The 14,653-nt window shown below is 37.7% G+C and overlaps 1 protein-coding gene and 1 non-coding gene across 26 annotated transcripts in view; one reads left to right on the forward strand and one right to left on the reverse strand.

Moving 5' to 3' along the window:
• Positions 1 to 14,653, reverse strand: part of clasp1a (cytoplasmic linker associated protein 1a) — a 72,881-nt gene that overhangs the window by 39,893 nt on the left and 18,335 nt on the right. For 24 of the 25 annotated variants that reach the window (XM_065252015.1, XM_065252007.1, XM_065252029.1 and 21 more), the window contains exons 3-8: positions 11,172 to 11,250; positions 10,934 to 11,037; positions 8,679 to 8,770; positions 8,403 to 8,478; positions 7,888 to 7,985; positions 2,359 to 2,429 (exon numbers count right to left, since the gene is read on the reverse strand). In XM_065252015.1, coding sequence (XP_065108087.1) covers positions 2,359 to 2,429; positions 7,888 to 7,985; positions 8,403 to 8,478; positions 8,679 to 8,770; positions 10,934 to 11,037; positions 11,172 to 11,250 — 520 coding nt within the window. Of the gene's footprint in view, positions 1 to 1,285; positions 1,390 to 2,358; positions 2,430 to 7,887; positions 7,986 to 8,402; positions 8,479 to 8,678; positions 8,771 to 10,933; positions 11,038 to 11,171; positions 11,251 to 14,653 lie in introns of those variants that run through there. The other variant, XM_065252026.1, reaches the window with a different exon arrangement.
• On the forward strand, positions 11,981 to 12,109 carry LOC135733678 (U4atac minor spliceosomal RNA). The gene has a single exon (XR_010527000.1). It is a non-coding gene; the product is annotated as a U4atac minor spliceosomal RNA (small nuclear RNA).

The following is a 14,653-nucleotide window of genomic DNA, read 5'->3' on the forward strand; positions in this document are numbered from 1 at the left end:
GGACGTATTTGGATTTCCAAATAACTTGCTGACTATTATATTAACTCTTTCCTCGCCAGCGTTTTTTTTTATTGCCAGCCAGTACCAGCATTTTTCATGATTTTCACAAAATTTTAAATGGCATCTAGAAAATGTTCTTTAAATATATAAACATACAATACATCAAATGAAAGAAGAGACCCTCTGCTTTCAACCAAAAAAAAAAAAAAAACAGTTTCATCCTACCATTATTAGTTCTTTTTATCACCTCTCAAATATGGGTAGGTTTCTTCAAAAACACCAAATTTTAAGCAAAAAGCTAAGATAATTCCATTTTTGTGAACTTTTGATAGAGATCAAATTTAGAGCGATCCTCAAAACATACACGGACATGCAGCTGTTTCCCTTAGCGATACTTCGGGTTTTATAAGTTGTGGAAGAGCACCGCCTGGTGGATAATAGCACTATTACTGATTGCCGGATATACTCGTCATTGGCAAGGAAGCCTTTTTTTCTTAATTGATGAGATAACTCGTCAATGGCGGGGAAAGAGTTAATGCAAGTCAACATGAAAACAAAATTGACCCTTAATGGATGTTTGTGGTCATACTGTCCATGATACATCAGGCAATGTTATTTCATGAAAAAGTCAAACTTCTTGTGCCACAGAATAACTTTCTTTTTTTGGATGACATCACCTGTTAACTATTAGTCGACCAGTGACTTTGCCATTATTTTAGGATGATGTTCCTCAAGTATCTTTTAAAAACTCATGACGAACGACGTCTCACAGACGTCTGATGTGTGTGTACTATGGACAATTTAAAAAATAGGAAAAATTCTCCCTAGTTCCTCCGCCACCCCCTTAGGACTTCATTCATCTGCGGAGTACTCGAACAGTCAAAATAAACAACATGTTCATTCCTTATACAAATGAGTGTAGTCGATTTTAGATAAAAGCACCTGCCAAATGCAGAAATGTAAATGTAATGTTTATGTAAAAGCAAAGTGAAACTAAAAGAAAGACAAATTATAACAGGCTCCTGAAAAGCACACATAGTGTGCAACAAATCAACAAAATAACATCAGCGCTGCTTCGCCTGTACATGACAAACATGCCAACCACAGACACCAAAAAAACGGAAAACCAAACATAATATCACATCAAAATAGTGCACATGTTCTCAACTCCAAAACAAAAACAGACAGATGAACAGGCAGTCCTCTGTGGACAACAGCAGCTGCAGTTTTAATACTACCAGTTCCCAATGCTACCTTCATTTGTCTGACATTACATTTGTCTTACCTTCTCCTGTTGTCATAGAGCAAGCGTCTCTTCAATTCACATGGAGAGACTGCACACACAACAAAGCTCTAGTTTTTTCGACACACACACACTCTCTCGCTCTGCTCTCCGCCTCTCCCTCCCTTTCCCTTCCTGCTGTTTTGGTCTTGTGACTGCACAAAAGCCACCCAATTCTTTAAAAAATAAGGGATTTAGAAAGCATTTCCCTCTTAATGGATAGGATGTAATGGACATACAGTGAATCCCTGCATCTGTTTGTTTGTTTGTTTATTTTTCTCCTTTAAAAAAAAGTTTATTCACCAAAGGAGTTTTTATTTTTCGATGGATTGGAAAACGTTTTTACACCCAACTGAGATCTTGGCACAGGAAAGACACTCCGGATAGGCCGGCCCTCATGCAACAGATTTACACTAAATACAAGCAGAGGAAAAGACAGAAATTTCCGATAATATAATGCTATTAAAATTTTTGCAAGGATAGCATTTACTAAAAGACTGAAGAGCATGTAGACAACTCACAGTCCTGGAACAGATCAATATTGTTAATCTGTGAACTTAATATACACAATCTTATGCTTAAAACTATTATAACAGTATTTTTTATTATATCTCCATTTGTTTTATACTCTCACTCAGAGACAGTGTTCAACCACACAAAGGAAGAATTCAAAAGACCACAAACATCCCCACAGATACTGCATTTCAACCACCTACTGAAATGCGAAATGAGTGTAAATCCTGCAATACTCTAGTGTGCCGGGCCTCGGGGGAGAGCAGGAGAATTATTCAGCCCTCCCTCTTGTTTTTCCAACAAACATGCTTCATAGCAGCCTCTTATATTTACTGAATCTCAATTGTCTTCCAAATCCCACCCCCGGGGACCTTGAGGGGCAGAAATTTGGAAAGCCTGATCAAAAATGCCTTTTAGCCTACCCTACTGCAACCAATAAAGTCAAATCAATCATTATTTAACAGTACTTGAATGCCAACAGGACAGTAACTACCATTCACACCAAGAGGGGCACATTCTTCCTAATATTTATAAGAGTAGTTGGATTTATAAACTTTTCCTACCTGAACCAGATGAGGGGATCATGTTCCCAGCTCTTTGGACTTCATCAAATCTGCTAAAAATGACATTCAACCTGTAATGAAATAAAAAAACACATTACACCACAGAAAGCAGGGTTGATTAAAACTAAGCTAACAAAGGTTAAAGATTGCTTGAGTTACAGAAAAACTGTAACCAGATCAATAGAAAAGTAACTCTTGGAAATCTGCTCAGGCATGCCAAATTTCCACTATATGACCTTTGGTGTACACAACACAATCCGAACAAAAAAACAGGTGTTGCTGCAAAAATTACAGGGAAGGTGCTCAGAGAACAGAGTAAAAGTTTATGAAATATCTATAATTTGCTTGTTCGCTTATGGAAAAAGTACAACTTACTAACATGTGCTTGCCTGTTATTTCAGGCACCTGTCACTTCACATTGATCGCAATGAAATGATAGCAAAATGTCTGTTGTTTATCACTAAGAGATCAGTAATAAAGGGACAAAAGACTGTGTAAAACTGTATTTTTTTGAATTATACACAGCAATTTAAAGGTGCATTGTGTACCTTTTAACTCTTTCCCCGCCATTGACGAGATATCTCATCAATTAAGAGAAAACGCTTCCCCGCCAATGACAAGATTTTCCGTCTTTCCGCAATACCACTATTATCCACCAGGTGGCGCCCTTCCACAACTTTTTAAACCCGGAAGTATTGCCCTATGGCAAGCGGCTGCATGTCCGTGTCTGTTTTAAAGATCGCTCTGAATGGGATCTCTATGAATAGTCGGTCACAAAAATGGAATTATCTCTGCTTTTTCCTCAAAATGTGGTGTTTTTGCAGAAACCTACCCATATTTAAAAGCTAATTGCAAAAGAATCACTAAAGGTAGGATGAAACGGTTTTTTTTTTGTTTGAAAGCAGAGGGTCTGTTCTTTCATTTGGTATATTGTATGTTTATATATTTAAAGAAGAACATTTTCTGGAAGGCATTAAACTTTGGTGAAAATCATGAAAAACGCTGGCGCTGGCTGGCAACTTTTTTTTAAAAACGCTGGTGGTGAAAGAGTTAAAAGGATCTCTTGACAGAAATGCAATATACTATACATAACTATCAATGGTGTATAAAGACTTTACAAAATGAACTGTATTGTTTTTATTACATAAGAATGAGCCATTTTAATATACATAAAATGCGGGTCCCCTTACATGGAAGTCGCCATTTTGCGCTGCCAAGTTTCTACAGTAGCCCTTAATGGACAAACTGTCCTTTAGAGTGCATTTTGTCACTATGTTGTCTCAGATAATGAGATGTTTGTCCTGTGGCGGCTACAGTAGCTTCACTATGCGCTTCGAAAGGGAGGGGTGAGCTGTGGAGTGAGCCATTGGTTGCAATTCACAGTCTCACCACTAGATGCCACTCAAATCTACACAGTGGACCTTTAAAATATTAAAGAGTAACTAAACCCTAAACCAACTTTTTTTAGTTAATGATCTGTAAGAATGGGGCTTTATTAGTGCTGTTCATTGATGCAAGTAACTTTTTGACATTTGGGTATAAAGTGTTTCAAGTGTTTCAAAACGTCTGAGTGCTGCCCTCTTCAGGTTGAACGGTGGCTACTGCAGTTGAATTTTGCTGTAGGATGTTGCTGTACTGCGTGATGTAAGCGGTACGACCCTACGTAAGCAGGTTCAAGCTTAACATACCCTTACTACGATCTCACCACACTCTTGGTACGAGCTCAGTTTGTCCCCTTTAACTCTGTTGGGGTCTGCCCACTTTTCTTGCATTTTTCAAATATTGCCAGTGGGTGAGTCAGGCTCTGACCAAAGATTTAGTTACTCTTCAAAGACTAATCTTTCAATTACTTTTTACATGTCGATGCTAACTTGGCTATCGCTGCTGACAAAGCATTTCAATAGCTTTTAAAAAATCTTTGCTGTTTTTAAACCTTATGTGAACTTTAGTTATAAAAAATATGCACATAAGCACACGTAAAGCACAAACACGCAGTGCAGCACCCTGAAACTGTATTCACTGTACTTTCCAAAACCAGATTATGCTTTCTACTTGTAAAAGCCTATGAGAATCCCTCATTCCTCTCAGAAGATTATCTGTGTGAGTCAGATGCAGATCCTCAGAGCTAAGGGCATCAACGCTGATTCACCAGCATATTCAGAGATTCAGGGGATTCTGGCATCAGGATGAAATGACACATGATTTTCAGTATGGAAATGCATAATTTTAGCTTATAACTAAGGCCAAGATGCATAAAATATTCACAACATATTCATTTTTAACTTTTCTGATGAAATAAACCTATTGAACTTGAAAAATGTTACATCTATATCAAGGTATGTAAAACCATTGAAAATGTTTGCGTATGTGTGGGGCGGGTCTATCAAAAGAAGGTCCAGACTCTATTGGGGTAGGGGTGTGTTTGCTTAGGTGATTTCAAATCTCAACATTGGCTTTCAGAGATCATGAACCTGCCTTTAACGCATAACCGAACAAAGCATTTAATATGAAATGAGGAAATATCTGCTGACACCCACTAAAAATGTGAAACATTTAATCCTACAAGATTATCAACAGCACTCCACACCGCAACAGACTTTTGAATTGCAGATGAGATGCCTTATTGAATGAAGTGAAAGGGATGTTTTAGTGCTAAAGTTGTGTACTGAAAGCACTTTAGCATTCAACTGAGATTTCTTGTTTGGACTTCCATGCAAATTAAATCTGCCTCCTAATAAGGCTGCCTGTCAAGATTGAATATTTCAGAGATAAGTCAAGCACTTAAAAACTGTCAAGCATTAAGTAGAGCATGTTTTTGAGTCAAAACAAACAATAAACATTTTGAACATTTTAATGCATGTTAGATTGAAGATAAAAACAAGCAAGAAAAATGACTGACTCATATGGATACACAAGGGTTTGATTCTTTCCTAAATCGCTTTCATGCCGGGTACACACCAAAAGAGTTTTTACATCTTATACAATTTTCAAAATGTGATAGACCACAAACATGAGGAAAAAAAAAATCTTAGATTTAACCATTTGGCTCCTATAGATATATTCAGAATAAGCGTGGCGGACGATATGCAGAAAGAAATTTCAATGATAGTGTTTGGAATGATTTTCACAGAAAATTCAAGGAAAAAAGAAAAGGGTTTGAGTGAAGTCGTGGAGACAGCGGGAACATGGTCTACAAGTTTACTTTGCATCAACTTCACTTTGTGCTGCGCCATGACTGCTTCCGTTTTCCATCATCTCGCTTTCTGGTTGGATATTGTTTCGTTTCACGTGATATCTCAAGAGCGTACGGGCCTTTGTCCTCTGGGTTCCCCCCACACATCGGAATTTCTGATCGTAAATATTAAACACGTTTAATATTTACAATTCGCGATCAGGATCGGACACTCTTAACACACCTCACAGCAAAGGACAATCTGATAAAATAATCTGTAGATAATCTGGCACGCTGTCGGTGAAATTAATTTTATGTCTCTTATAATAATAATAATTTAATAATCTATTAATTGAAGTAGTTAGAATTGGCAAAGGCACTAGCTAGGCCTAGTGGTAAGCACACACACGCACGCACGCACGCACATGCAATTTGAGCCATGGTATTTAGGCTGAGGATCTAGGTTACAGGCCAAGAACCAAAAAAACAACCCATATGATTGAGTATCCATTTAAGCCGATTTATAGTCATAAACTTCCACAGTTACTTAAAAAGACATTTACATAGTCATCTGAGATTGGGTGTGAATGGTTGCCTATCTTTACACTAGAGAGTTAACAGCCCGTTATGGGCTTTAATGGCCCAGTTGAGTCTATGGGGCTGTTTATACCTAGGGCTGTGCAAAAATATCGATACAGCTAACTATTGTGATACATTTTTCCAAGATAGCGTATCGATATTTCAGTCTCTAGTATTGATATAAAACAAACCATCAAATCCCTCTGTGCGGGTCAAACGACCTCCTCCGCCACTGCTGTAGTTGTCGCTGTCTAGCTGTCTGTCATATACGGCCATTCGGCCAATGTCTCAGAAGTTAACAGGAGTGAGAAAATGGCAGAAAATTTTAAAACGACTGCAGCTTTCAAAGCCGACATGTGGAAGCACTCTGGCTTTTAAAAAAAGTAAAAAAGGAAAAAGTATTGCAATTATCGCGGCATGCACCGTGTCGCGAAACATTGCACATGCATAGTGATAGGTATCGTATCGTGAGGCCCTTGCCAATACCCAGCCCTATTTATACCTGATATTAAGATGTTTTTTGGTTGTTTGACCATTTCTTTTTTCCACTTTCAACCGCTTCTGTCCTGATTACTAAAAGGGGTGGTCTTGTGGGCGAGTCCCTCTGGTTTCGTTTATACGCGAGCAGGAGAAATGACAGGTTTAAAATTATGCTGTTTGTGTTGCAAGTAAACATGCTGCACAATGTTTTGTACATGTACATGCAGTATATGCTTTCTCTGATAATTTAAACAATTGATGAAAGAAGCTTGCTTAACTTAAGAGGCGGAGAGCACTGTGTGTTTGCACTAGAAGTCAGGTCTGATGTAAAAACATTCTGCTTGTACATCACATTAGACTGTCTTTTGTGGCTACCCGAACACATTCAACCACATGCATGTCTACACCACAAAATCAAACCGGACGAATAGGTTTTCAACTAAATGTGGTTTAAAGTGGACAAGGTTTACACCTTGTTTATACGTGTATTTTAGTGTTGTCCACTTGTGATCCAATCGACCAAAACACATCTTAATACCAGGTGTAAACAGTCTCTCTGACATCATAGCTGGTGACATAATATCAAAGTTTCACCAGTACATAAAATAAGATTATAAGACTTCCCCAGAAGGTCCCAGCAGAGTGGCATCTGAGGAACCCCAGATGATTCCTCAAGTATCTTTTAATTATGACAGTGAAGAGACCGAACTCTTAAGCGAGATGAAACCGCAGGACACTTCTAATTGAGCCTCGTCTTAAGAGTATTAAAACTAAACCACCGAAGGGATCAGAAAAGCAGATGCATGAACGTTCCCTGAAGACATCCCCATGTTCTAGTAAAGGGGGGGCGCCTAACAGATCCTACAAACAAATTCAGACCACAAGCAAATGCTGTTAGCCTTTCCTTCATAATCATTACACTAAAGCTATGAAAAACTACTTTCATAACGTCATGGGCACACCAAGGTTGCAGTGGAGAAGTATGGGTGGAGGCTTTCACTTGTTTAAACCAACAGCCATTATGGAAGCCACAGTGTGGCTATGAGGAGGTTTGTGCTAAATGCCACAGGCAGTGTGATATGAGGACATAATGTTAGCTGATGAGACCAAATTAGACTTCAGTTAAGAGGGCAGAGCCTGATTCTGGTCTGGAGGGAAATTGAGACCTAATGACCTGTATGAATAGCTTTCCCCTTTTAAGCAAATAAGAAAAATTACATTACTGGTTTATAAAGCGGTCCACTGAGTCTATTAAGAAACACTTAATGAGATAAAAGAACAGATACAAACGCTCTTACCGTGATTGCGGCAGTCCTTTTTTGCTAAGATCAATCCTAACCCTCTCTCCGACATGTCTGTATATTTCCACGAGAGAATTCATAGCCGCATCTCGAACCTGGGAAGAAGATCGGTAAACAACTTCATAAATCCAGTCATTTTTAAAGGCTCCTGACATTGTACTTTATAACTCAACTACTATTTAATTAATCTGACATAGTCTAAAAAAATAAAAACGATGGCTGGGTGTTATAATTTTATATTATATAATATGCAAATGGTATGAAAGGTGAAAAATGCCATACACAGTGTTAGTTTTTCTATTTTTAAAATGACAGTCTTACCCTTATTTGCTATCCACTATATCTGTTTTTTATTTAACAAAATGCACATATATACTGTTTAGTGACTCGAAACCACCACCAGATGTCCCCAAAGCTTTGTATAACACACATTCAGGCCATTGTTCTGTACAAAAGCCATGTCAGCTGGTTCAGGGCTTTTAAAGATCTTGCATTATAATGTTGGTGAATACCTGACTCGTAGGGTCTCCAAGTAGGTTACATATATGTGGTACTATTTTACTTAGGGTTAAGCCTTGGGCACCGTATCTGAAAAACAGAAGAGATCCAACATCGGGTGAGGGGGATGGGAATTAATACAACATGGGGGTTACAATCTTAGCCAAGTCCGACTTTACAGGCTTATCTCAAGAAAAATGTGCAGCTCAATTTTAGCCACCGAATGTCTGCAAAAATGCAGTTACAAACGGAAACAAATTTAAACCTTACAAAGAGGCAAAGGTACTTACATGTTCAGAGTTGCTATAAGACAGAGACAAACACCCTCTCTGGTCCTGTTGTTTTTGTGTTTGAAACCCCCCAGCATTCTGTCCCATATGTACTGTAACAGCAAGCCACAAGCATTACAATTAAAAGATATCTGATCTTATTAAGAGATCAGTCTTTGTGTGGAGCTAAGGGTTATTTCATTAACTAAATGAAATCGTTGTTTAAAACATCCCAAAGGTGAGCTTCTGTTCATAGGTGAAGGAGATCTTCAAACCCGACAACAGCAATATTGTTGCATGCACGCTGTGAAGAAGTATTTGCTGTACTAAACTTTACATATTAATAAATCCTGGTTTCTAAAGGATGCCTATTCTACACTTGTCATAATGTCTTTATGTTAGAAATGTATTTGGCTGAAAAAATGTTACTCAGGACAGTGAAAATCCCGGCAGTGACCTTCAGGCTACTTTACACGACAACGCTGTAGTAGTAAAATAGGTGAAAGGCTTCCCTTGCATTTTTGAAAAATTTCACATACACATGACAATGCTGTCGAAAAAATCCCCGTTTACACAGGTCTGTGAAGATGACTAAAACACTGTATTATGCATGCCAGGCAAGTAGACAGCAATGATACTTTTGAAGGAACGTTACACGCCTGCGCAGATATGTATTCTTCTACAGAGTGATAAACAATCAATACGGCGAAAGCATCAAGCAGTTTTGTTTAGATGGCAATGAGGCAGGTTTGTTACTAAAATTGACCACGGACAATAAAGTCAGCGGTTTTAGTGCAAATAGCATTAGATACTATTCACACCAAGTGTAAAAAAAACTTATTTTCTTAGCAATAGATGCTATTAACACGTAGTGCCGATAGCTGTAGATGCTATTTAAACTAAGAAAAAAAGTGACCACATCAGCATTTTCTTAGCGATATGCTATTTACAGTTGGTGAAAATAAGTTTAATTTAATAAATAAAATTATTAAAATTTACAATAAGTGAAAATGGTAATGGTATCTATATTGACAGATACTATATGCACATCAGTATTTTTGTAGATTTAAAGGATGTAATAATTAACAGAGTGTAAATGATTATATTTATTACAATTATTAAAGGGATAGTTCACCCAAAAATAAAAATTCTGTCATCATTTACTCACCCTCATGTTGTTACAAACCCATATAAATTTCTTTGTTTTGATGAACACAAAGGAAGATATTTTGAGAAATGTTCGTAATCAAACCATTCGTGGACCCCATTTACTTCCATAGTATTCGTTTTTCCTACTATGGAAGTGAATGGGGTCCACGAATGGTTTAATTACGAACATTTCTCAATATATCTTCCTTTGTGTTCATCAGAACAACAAAATTGATGTGGGTTTGTAACAACATGTGAGTGAGTAAATGATGACAGAATTTTCATTTTTGGGTGAACTATCCCTTTAAAAGGATGCTGCATTTTTGGGAGAATAAAAGCCGTCCCTACACCACCCCTTAACCCTACCCCAAGGTTTCCCGCAGCATATTTCAGTTTGGGCGGCCCACCTAAGCTTGGAAACCCTACCACCTTAACTAGGTTGTCAAACTAAAATAAAAAAATTCTGCCGCACAAAAGGCCATCAAGTGCATCTCGGAGAATAGTGAGTACGCGCTTCACACCACGAGCGGGGATGTGCGCCACACGGCCGAAATGAGAAAGACATGGTCCGGACCGTCACTGTCTGGAGTATAACTAGCCAGTTGATAAAATATCTTGGAGAATAGTTTCACAAGCCATACCCTCAATAGTCTGCGCCCCTCAAGTTGTTGATTTCTGTGTGATTTTCCGTGCAACTAGTGGTCCAACCAGACGTTGGTGGGTGGAGCTTGTGTAAATAAAGTTTGCCAATAAGGGACGCTTTTTGCACTTTATTATAAAAATATTGTAAACTTTATTAAAGAAGTGTTAATAAACTCAGTACCTTGAGCAGCACAAACAAAGTCCTGTGGCCATTGTTGTTTTGGTAATACTTGTGCATGCCTATAGACTGAATTAACAGAATGCGCATAGCGTCACCGCTATCAGAGATTCACGGTAACGTAATTTATTTGGAGATGACAAGGCATCATTTTCAAAAACTAACACATTGAAACCGGTCATGAGAAGTTTGTTTTTTCAGGATCCCAAAATATCATTGTCATGTAAACAAAAAGCCAAACTGCATAAAACCTTTCCATTTATGTGTGAAAAAGGACACTTAAAAAAATTATCAGAAACAGAGCTACCTGAGGAGAAGCTGCATGGTCCATGATCTTTAGCAGCAGGATTTGATCTTGATCTCTGACTTGATCTTTGGCATCGCCTAAACGATCTATCAAGCTGGGCAAAACTAAAGAAAGTAAACAATGAATATACAGACAGTAAAGACAAACATCCTGTCAATAAAACACTTGGTATAGGAAATAAAATGGGATGGGACAGAAAAACTATTATTGTTATAGATTATAGCAAAAGTAATCATACCTGTACCAACTTGGGTCCGAAATCGGTCCTGTAATCTTGTCACTAAGGCAGACAGTAGGTCTATTCCCATCAGAGCCAGCTGAAAATGAGAAAGAAATAAGCAAATACTTTAAAAGGTGTGTATGACAGAAATGGTACACAAAAATGTTTAATGATCTCTATTAGTTTGACAATGTGGTTGGCAATTAAACTACAAAAATTTCAACTATAAAACTTAACGTTTAGTCTAAATGAGCAGTCCAAAGGATTATGGGTATCCAACAAAAATTCCTAGTAGGCTTGTTCGACTTGAAAGAACTGACAGGCAGATGACGTCAAAGTACCGCGAGAGCGAGTTGAGAAATTCTATGGAGAAGTCTAATTTCACTCGCCCTCACTCTGTCTACCGTGAATGAGTAGCGCAAAGGATTATGGGTAACTAAATATAAATACAAGTAGATTTAAAAATCATAAAAAACTTTTTTGCATCTGTGCATCTAAAGACTTTTACACACTACTGTACATACCACATAATGCAGAATAAATAATAGCAGTATGCAGGTATGCTAATTCAAACATAGCCTTAGTCAAGCAGTAGTGCAAAGGATTATGGGTAAATTTACAATTTCTTATTTATTTTCCATTTTTTCATTATTTTACAACTTTGCCAGGTTTCATTTAAAAATAAATCCCAACCGCTTCTATCAAACATACTTCCTTGCAATTGTTCATTGAAATATTTATTAATATATTTCTTGTTTGTAATTACAACCACCAAAGAGAAGACTATCACAAACCAAAGGTACTGTCATTGCTCCACCCATCACCTATCTTTCCTTGTCATGGGGTTAAGGACGGCTCAATGAATGTATAGTGAGAGTTGGCCTGCTAACACCATAATCAACACCACCGCATCACCTGGCATCCTGAAGTCAGACAATGGTGCAATTTTTGGAAACCCCCCACTAAGTTAAAAGACAATAATGAATGTACCCCAACTGAAAAAAAAAACAGCTAAAAGGAGCTTAAGCTGGTTTAAAGTTGCGGTAACTGGTTTAAGCTGGTCCTTCCAGCCTAACCATCCAACTTGACCAGCTTAAAAAGTAACCAAAACCAGCTAAAACCAGGCTGGGAGACCAGCTCATCATATTATGCTGATTTTAGCTGGTTTTCTCAGTAGGTGCCAGCAAAAAAACATCTTTGTCTAAAAGGTTGCAAACATTTATTTTGTTGTCTATGGACTGATCAAATGAATATATCAAGAAATAAAAAAAATTAAAATGCATTTTAAATGCTGGGCTTGACTGAATTACTAAATCATGATCCTTTGTTCTAACCCAAAAAGAAAATTACTATAATTATCCCGGTGACACCCAACTGAAGTAAAGGACGGAGATACAGATAAACCCCATCAGCTGAGGAGAGCATTAAATGCCTTTGAGGAGGTGTAATAAAGGTTCCTTCTTTGGCAAGTCATATCATGAGACACTAGGCAGCTGATTTCTTTGTAATCCTTTTAGGATACACAATGTCTGATAGGGTAACCACTAGGGCTGTCACTTTTGAGAAAAAAAAAATTCGAACGGATTTCGAATATCATGCAATGTATCCGGATATATTCGAATATCTGCCCCCCCCCCGGCGCGCATCAAAAACCCACCGTAATGGAGATTCAATCACAAAATTATTAACAGTGACAGTCATAAACTGGGCTGTCTGGATTACCTTTTTACTTAATGTTTGAAACAGCAGGTTATCAACTTATGAATACAAAACTTATATATGAAAAAACGATTCAGAGCAGTTACAGACAATAACGTGACAACTTAAACAGCAGCAGGAGTATAGGAGCCCAAACGGAATTCGCGCCCGCAGATTTCGGCAGAAAACTCCGCGGATTTCTGCAGATTTAATGCCCGTCATTTACAAGCTCACATATCCCGCGCTTGAGCGTGTTTGTGAGAAGTAATCATTGACAACAAGGACACATACATAGCCGTTTGTGAGCCGCGTTTGTGAGCGGTCAGTGGAGAGTACATTAACCCTGCGCGTGCTGTTTGCTCGCCCGTTTTCAATGATAGAGAGCACAAACCCTTTGATACTTGAGATGAAATCAAACTTACCGCAGATCTCACTTGACTCTGTCGTCTATGTGACGCGTGACAGTCAGCACATTATCATTTAAAATCCGTTTACAATACAAATGCTGTTGTTGTTTAATATAAAGTTTACATTGCGTTGTAAAAATAATAAAATTATCTTCATTCATGCTAATTTCATAATGCGAACGTATTAACACAAGCTTTTATTCTGCTATAATATTTAACACTATAAACATTAATATGTCATTTTATATACAAACTATAATTCTATCTTCACATGCACATTAGGTTCATGTTAGTCAAATTTGATTCCCTCTCTTGCGCACAGTTGCCGTCGTCGGTCTCACTCTCAGCCTCCTTCCTATTACGAGGTGTTACTGTAAAAAATGCATTACATATGGCATTTAAAAAACCGGATGGTTTATTTAAAGTTCGAATACCGATATTTCACGTCATGTTCGAATGCATATTCGAATATCGAATAAAAAGTGACAGCCCTAGTAACCACACATAGAATCTTTTAATTTGCCAGGAAGATCTGTCAGAAGGATCCAACATCAACTTTATTGAACGCCATGTGATTTAAAGGGACACTCCGCTTTTTTAAAAAGATGCTCATTTTCCAGCTCCCCTAGAGTTAAACATTTGATTCATTGTTTTGGAATTCATTCAGCCGATCTCCGGGTCTGGCGGTACCACTTTTAGCATAGCTTAGCATAATCCATTGAATCTGATTAGACCGTTAGCATCGCACTCAAAAATACCCAGAGTTTCGATATTTTTCCTATTTAAAACTTTAGTCTTCTGTAGTTACACAGTGTACTAAGGGGCAATGATATTACGCAGCGCCATAACTTTCAATAGCAGGGGACTATTTTCGAGCACTGCGTAATATCATTGCCCTTCTTGCAGCCATGGTATGGCAGCAAAGTCCTTGATTATTATGCAAGAATGAGTATAGTTCAATTTTTTATTTTCCGTTGGTCTTACACAATGTAAATAGGAAAAATATTGAAACTCTTTGATTATTTTTGAGCGAGATGCTCAAAATGTAATGGATTATGCTAAGCTATGCTCAAAGTGGTAGCGCCAGACCCGGAGACCGGGTGAATGGATTTCAAAACGGTAAAAATCTAATGTTTAACTCTAGGGGAGCTGGAAAATTAGCATATTTTCAAAAAAGTGGAGTGTCCATTTAAGGAAATGTACCACTCACTCATATATTTTTTTTACTGAAAATACGACTGTATTTCACATGAATTTATTTGTGTTATTGTGTTATTATTTCTGACAAACAGCAGAGGTCCTGTGTAAACTGCAGTACCATAGATAATAAAAACTGAATCTGACACAAACACATGAAGCCTGGTATGATTTTGTTCCTCATTTTCATTTCATTTT

The sequence above is a fragment of the Paramisgurnus dabryanus genome, chromosome 15 (genome assembly GCF_030506205.2).
Source record: "Paramisgurnus dabryanus chromosome 15, PD_genome_1.1, whole genome shotgun sequence".
In the NCBI taxonomy this organism is placed as follows: domain Eukaryota; kingdom Metazoa; phylum Chordata; class Actinopteri; order Cypriniformes; family Cobitidae; genus Paramisgurnus; species Paramisgurnus dabryanus.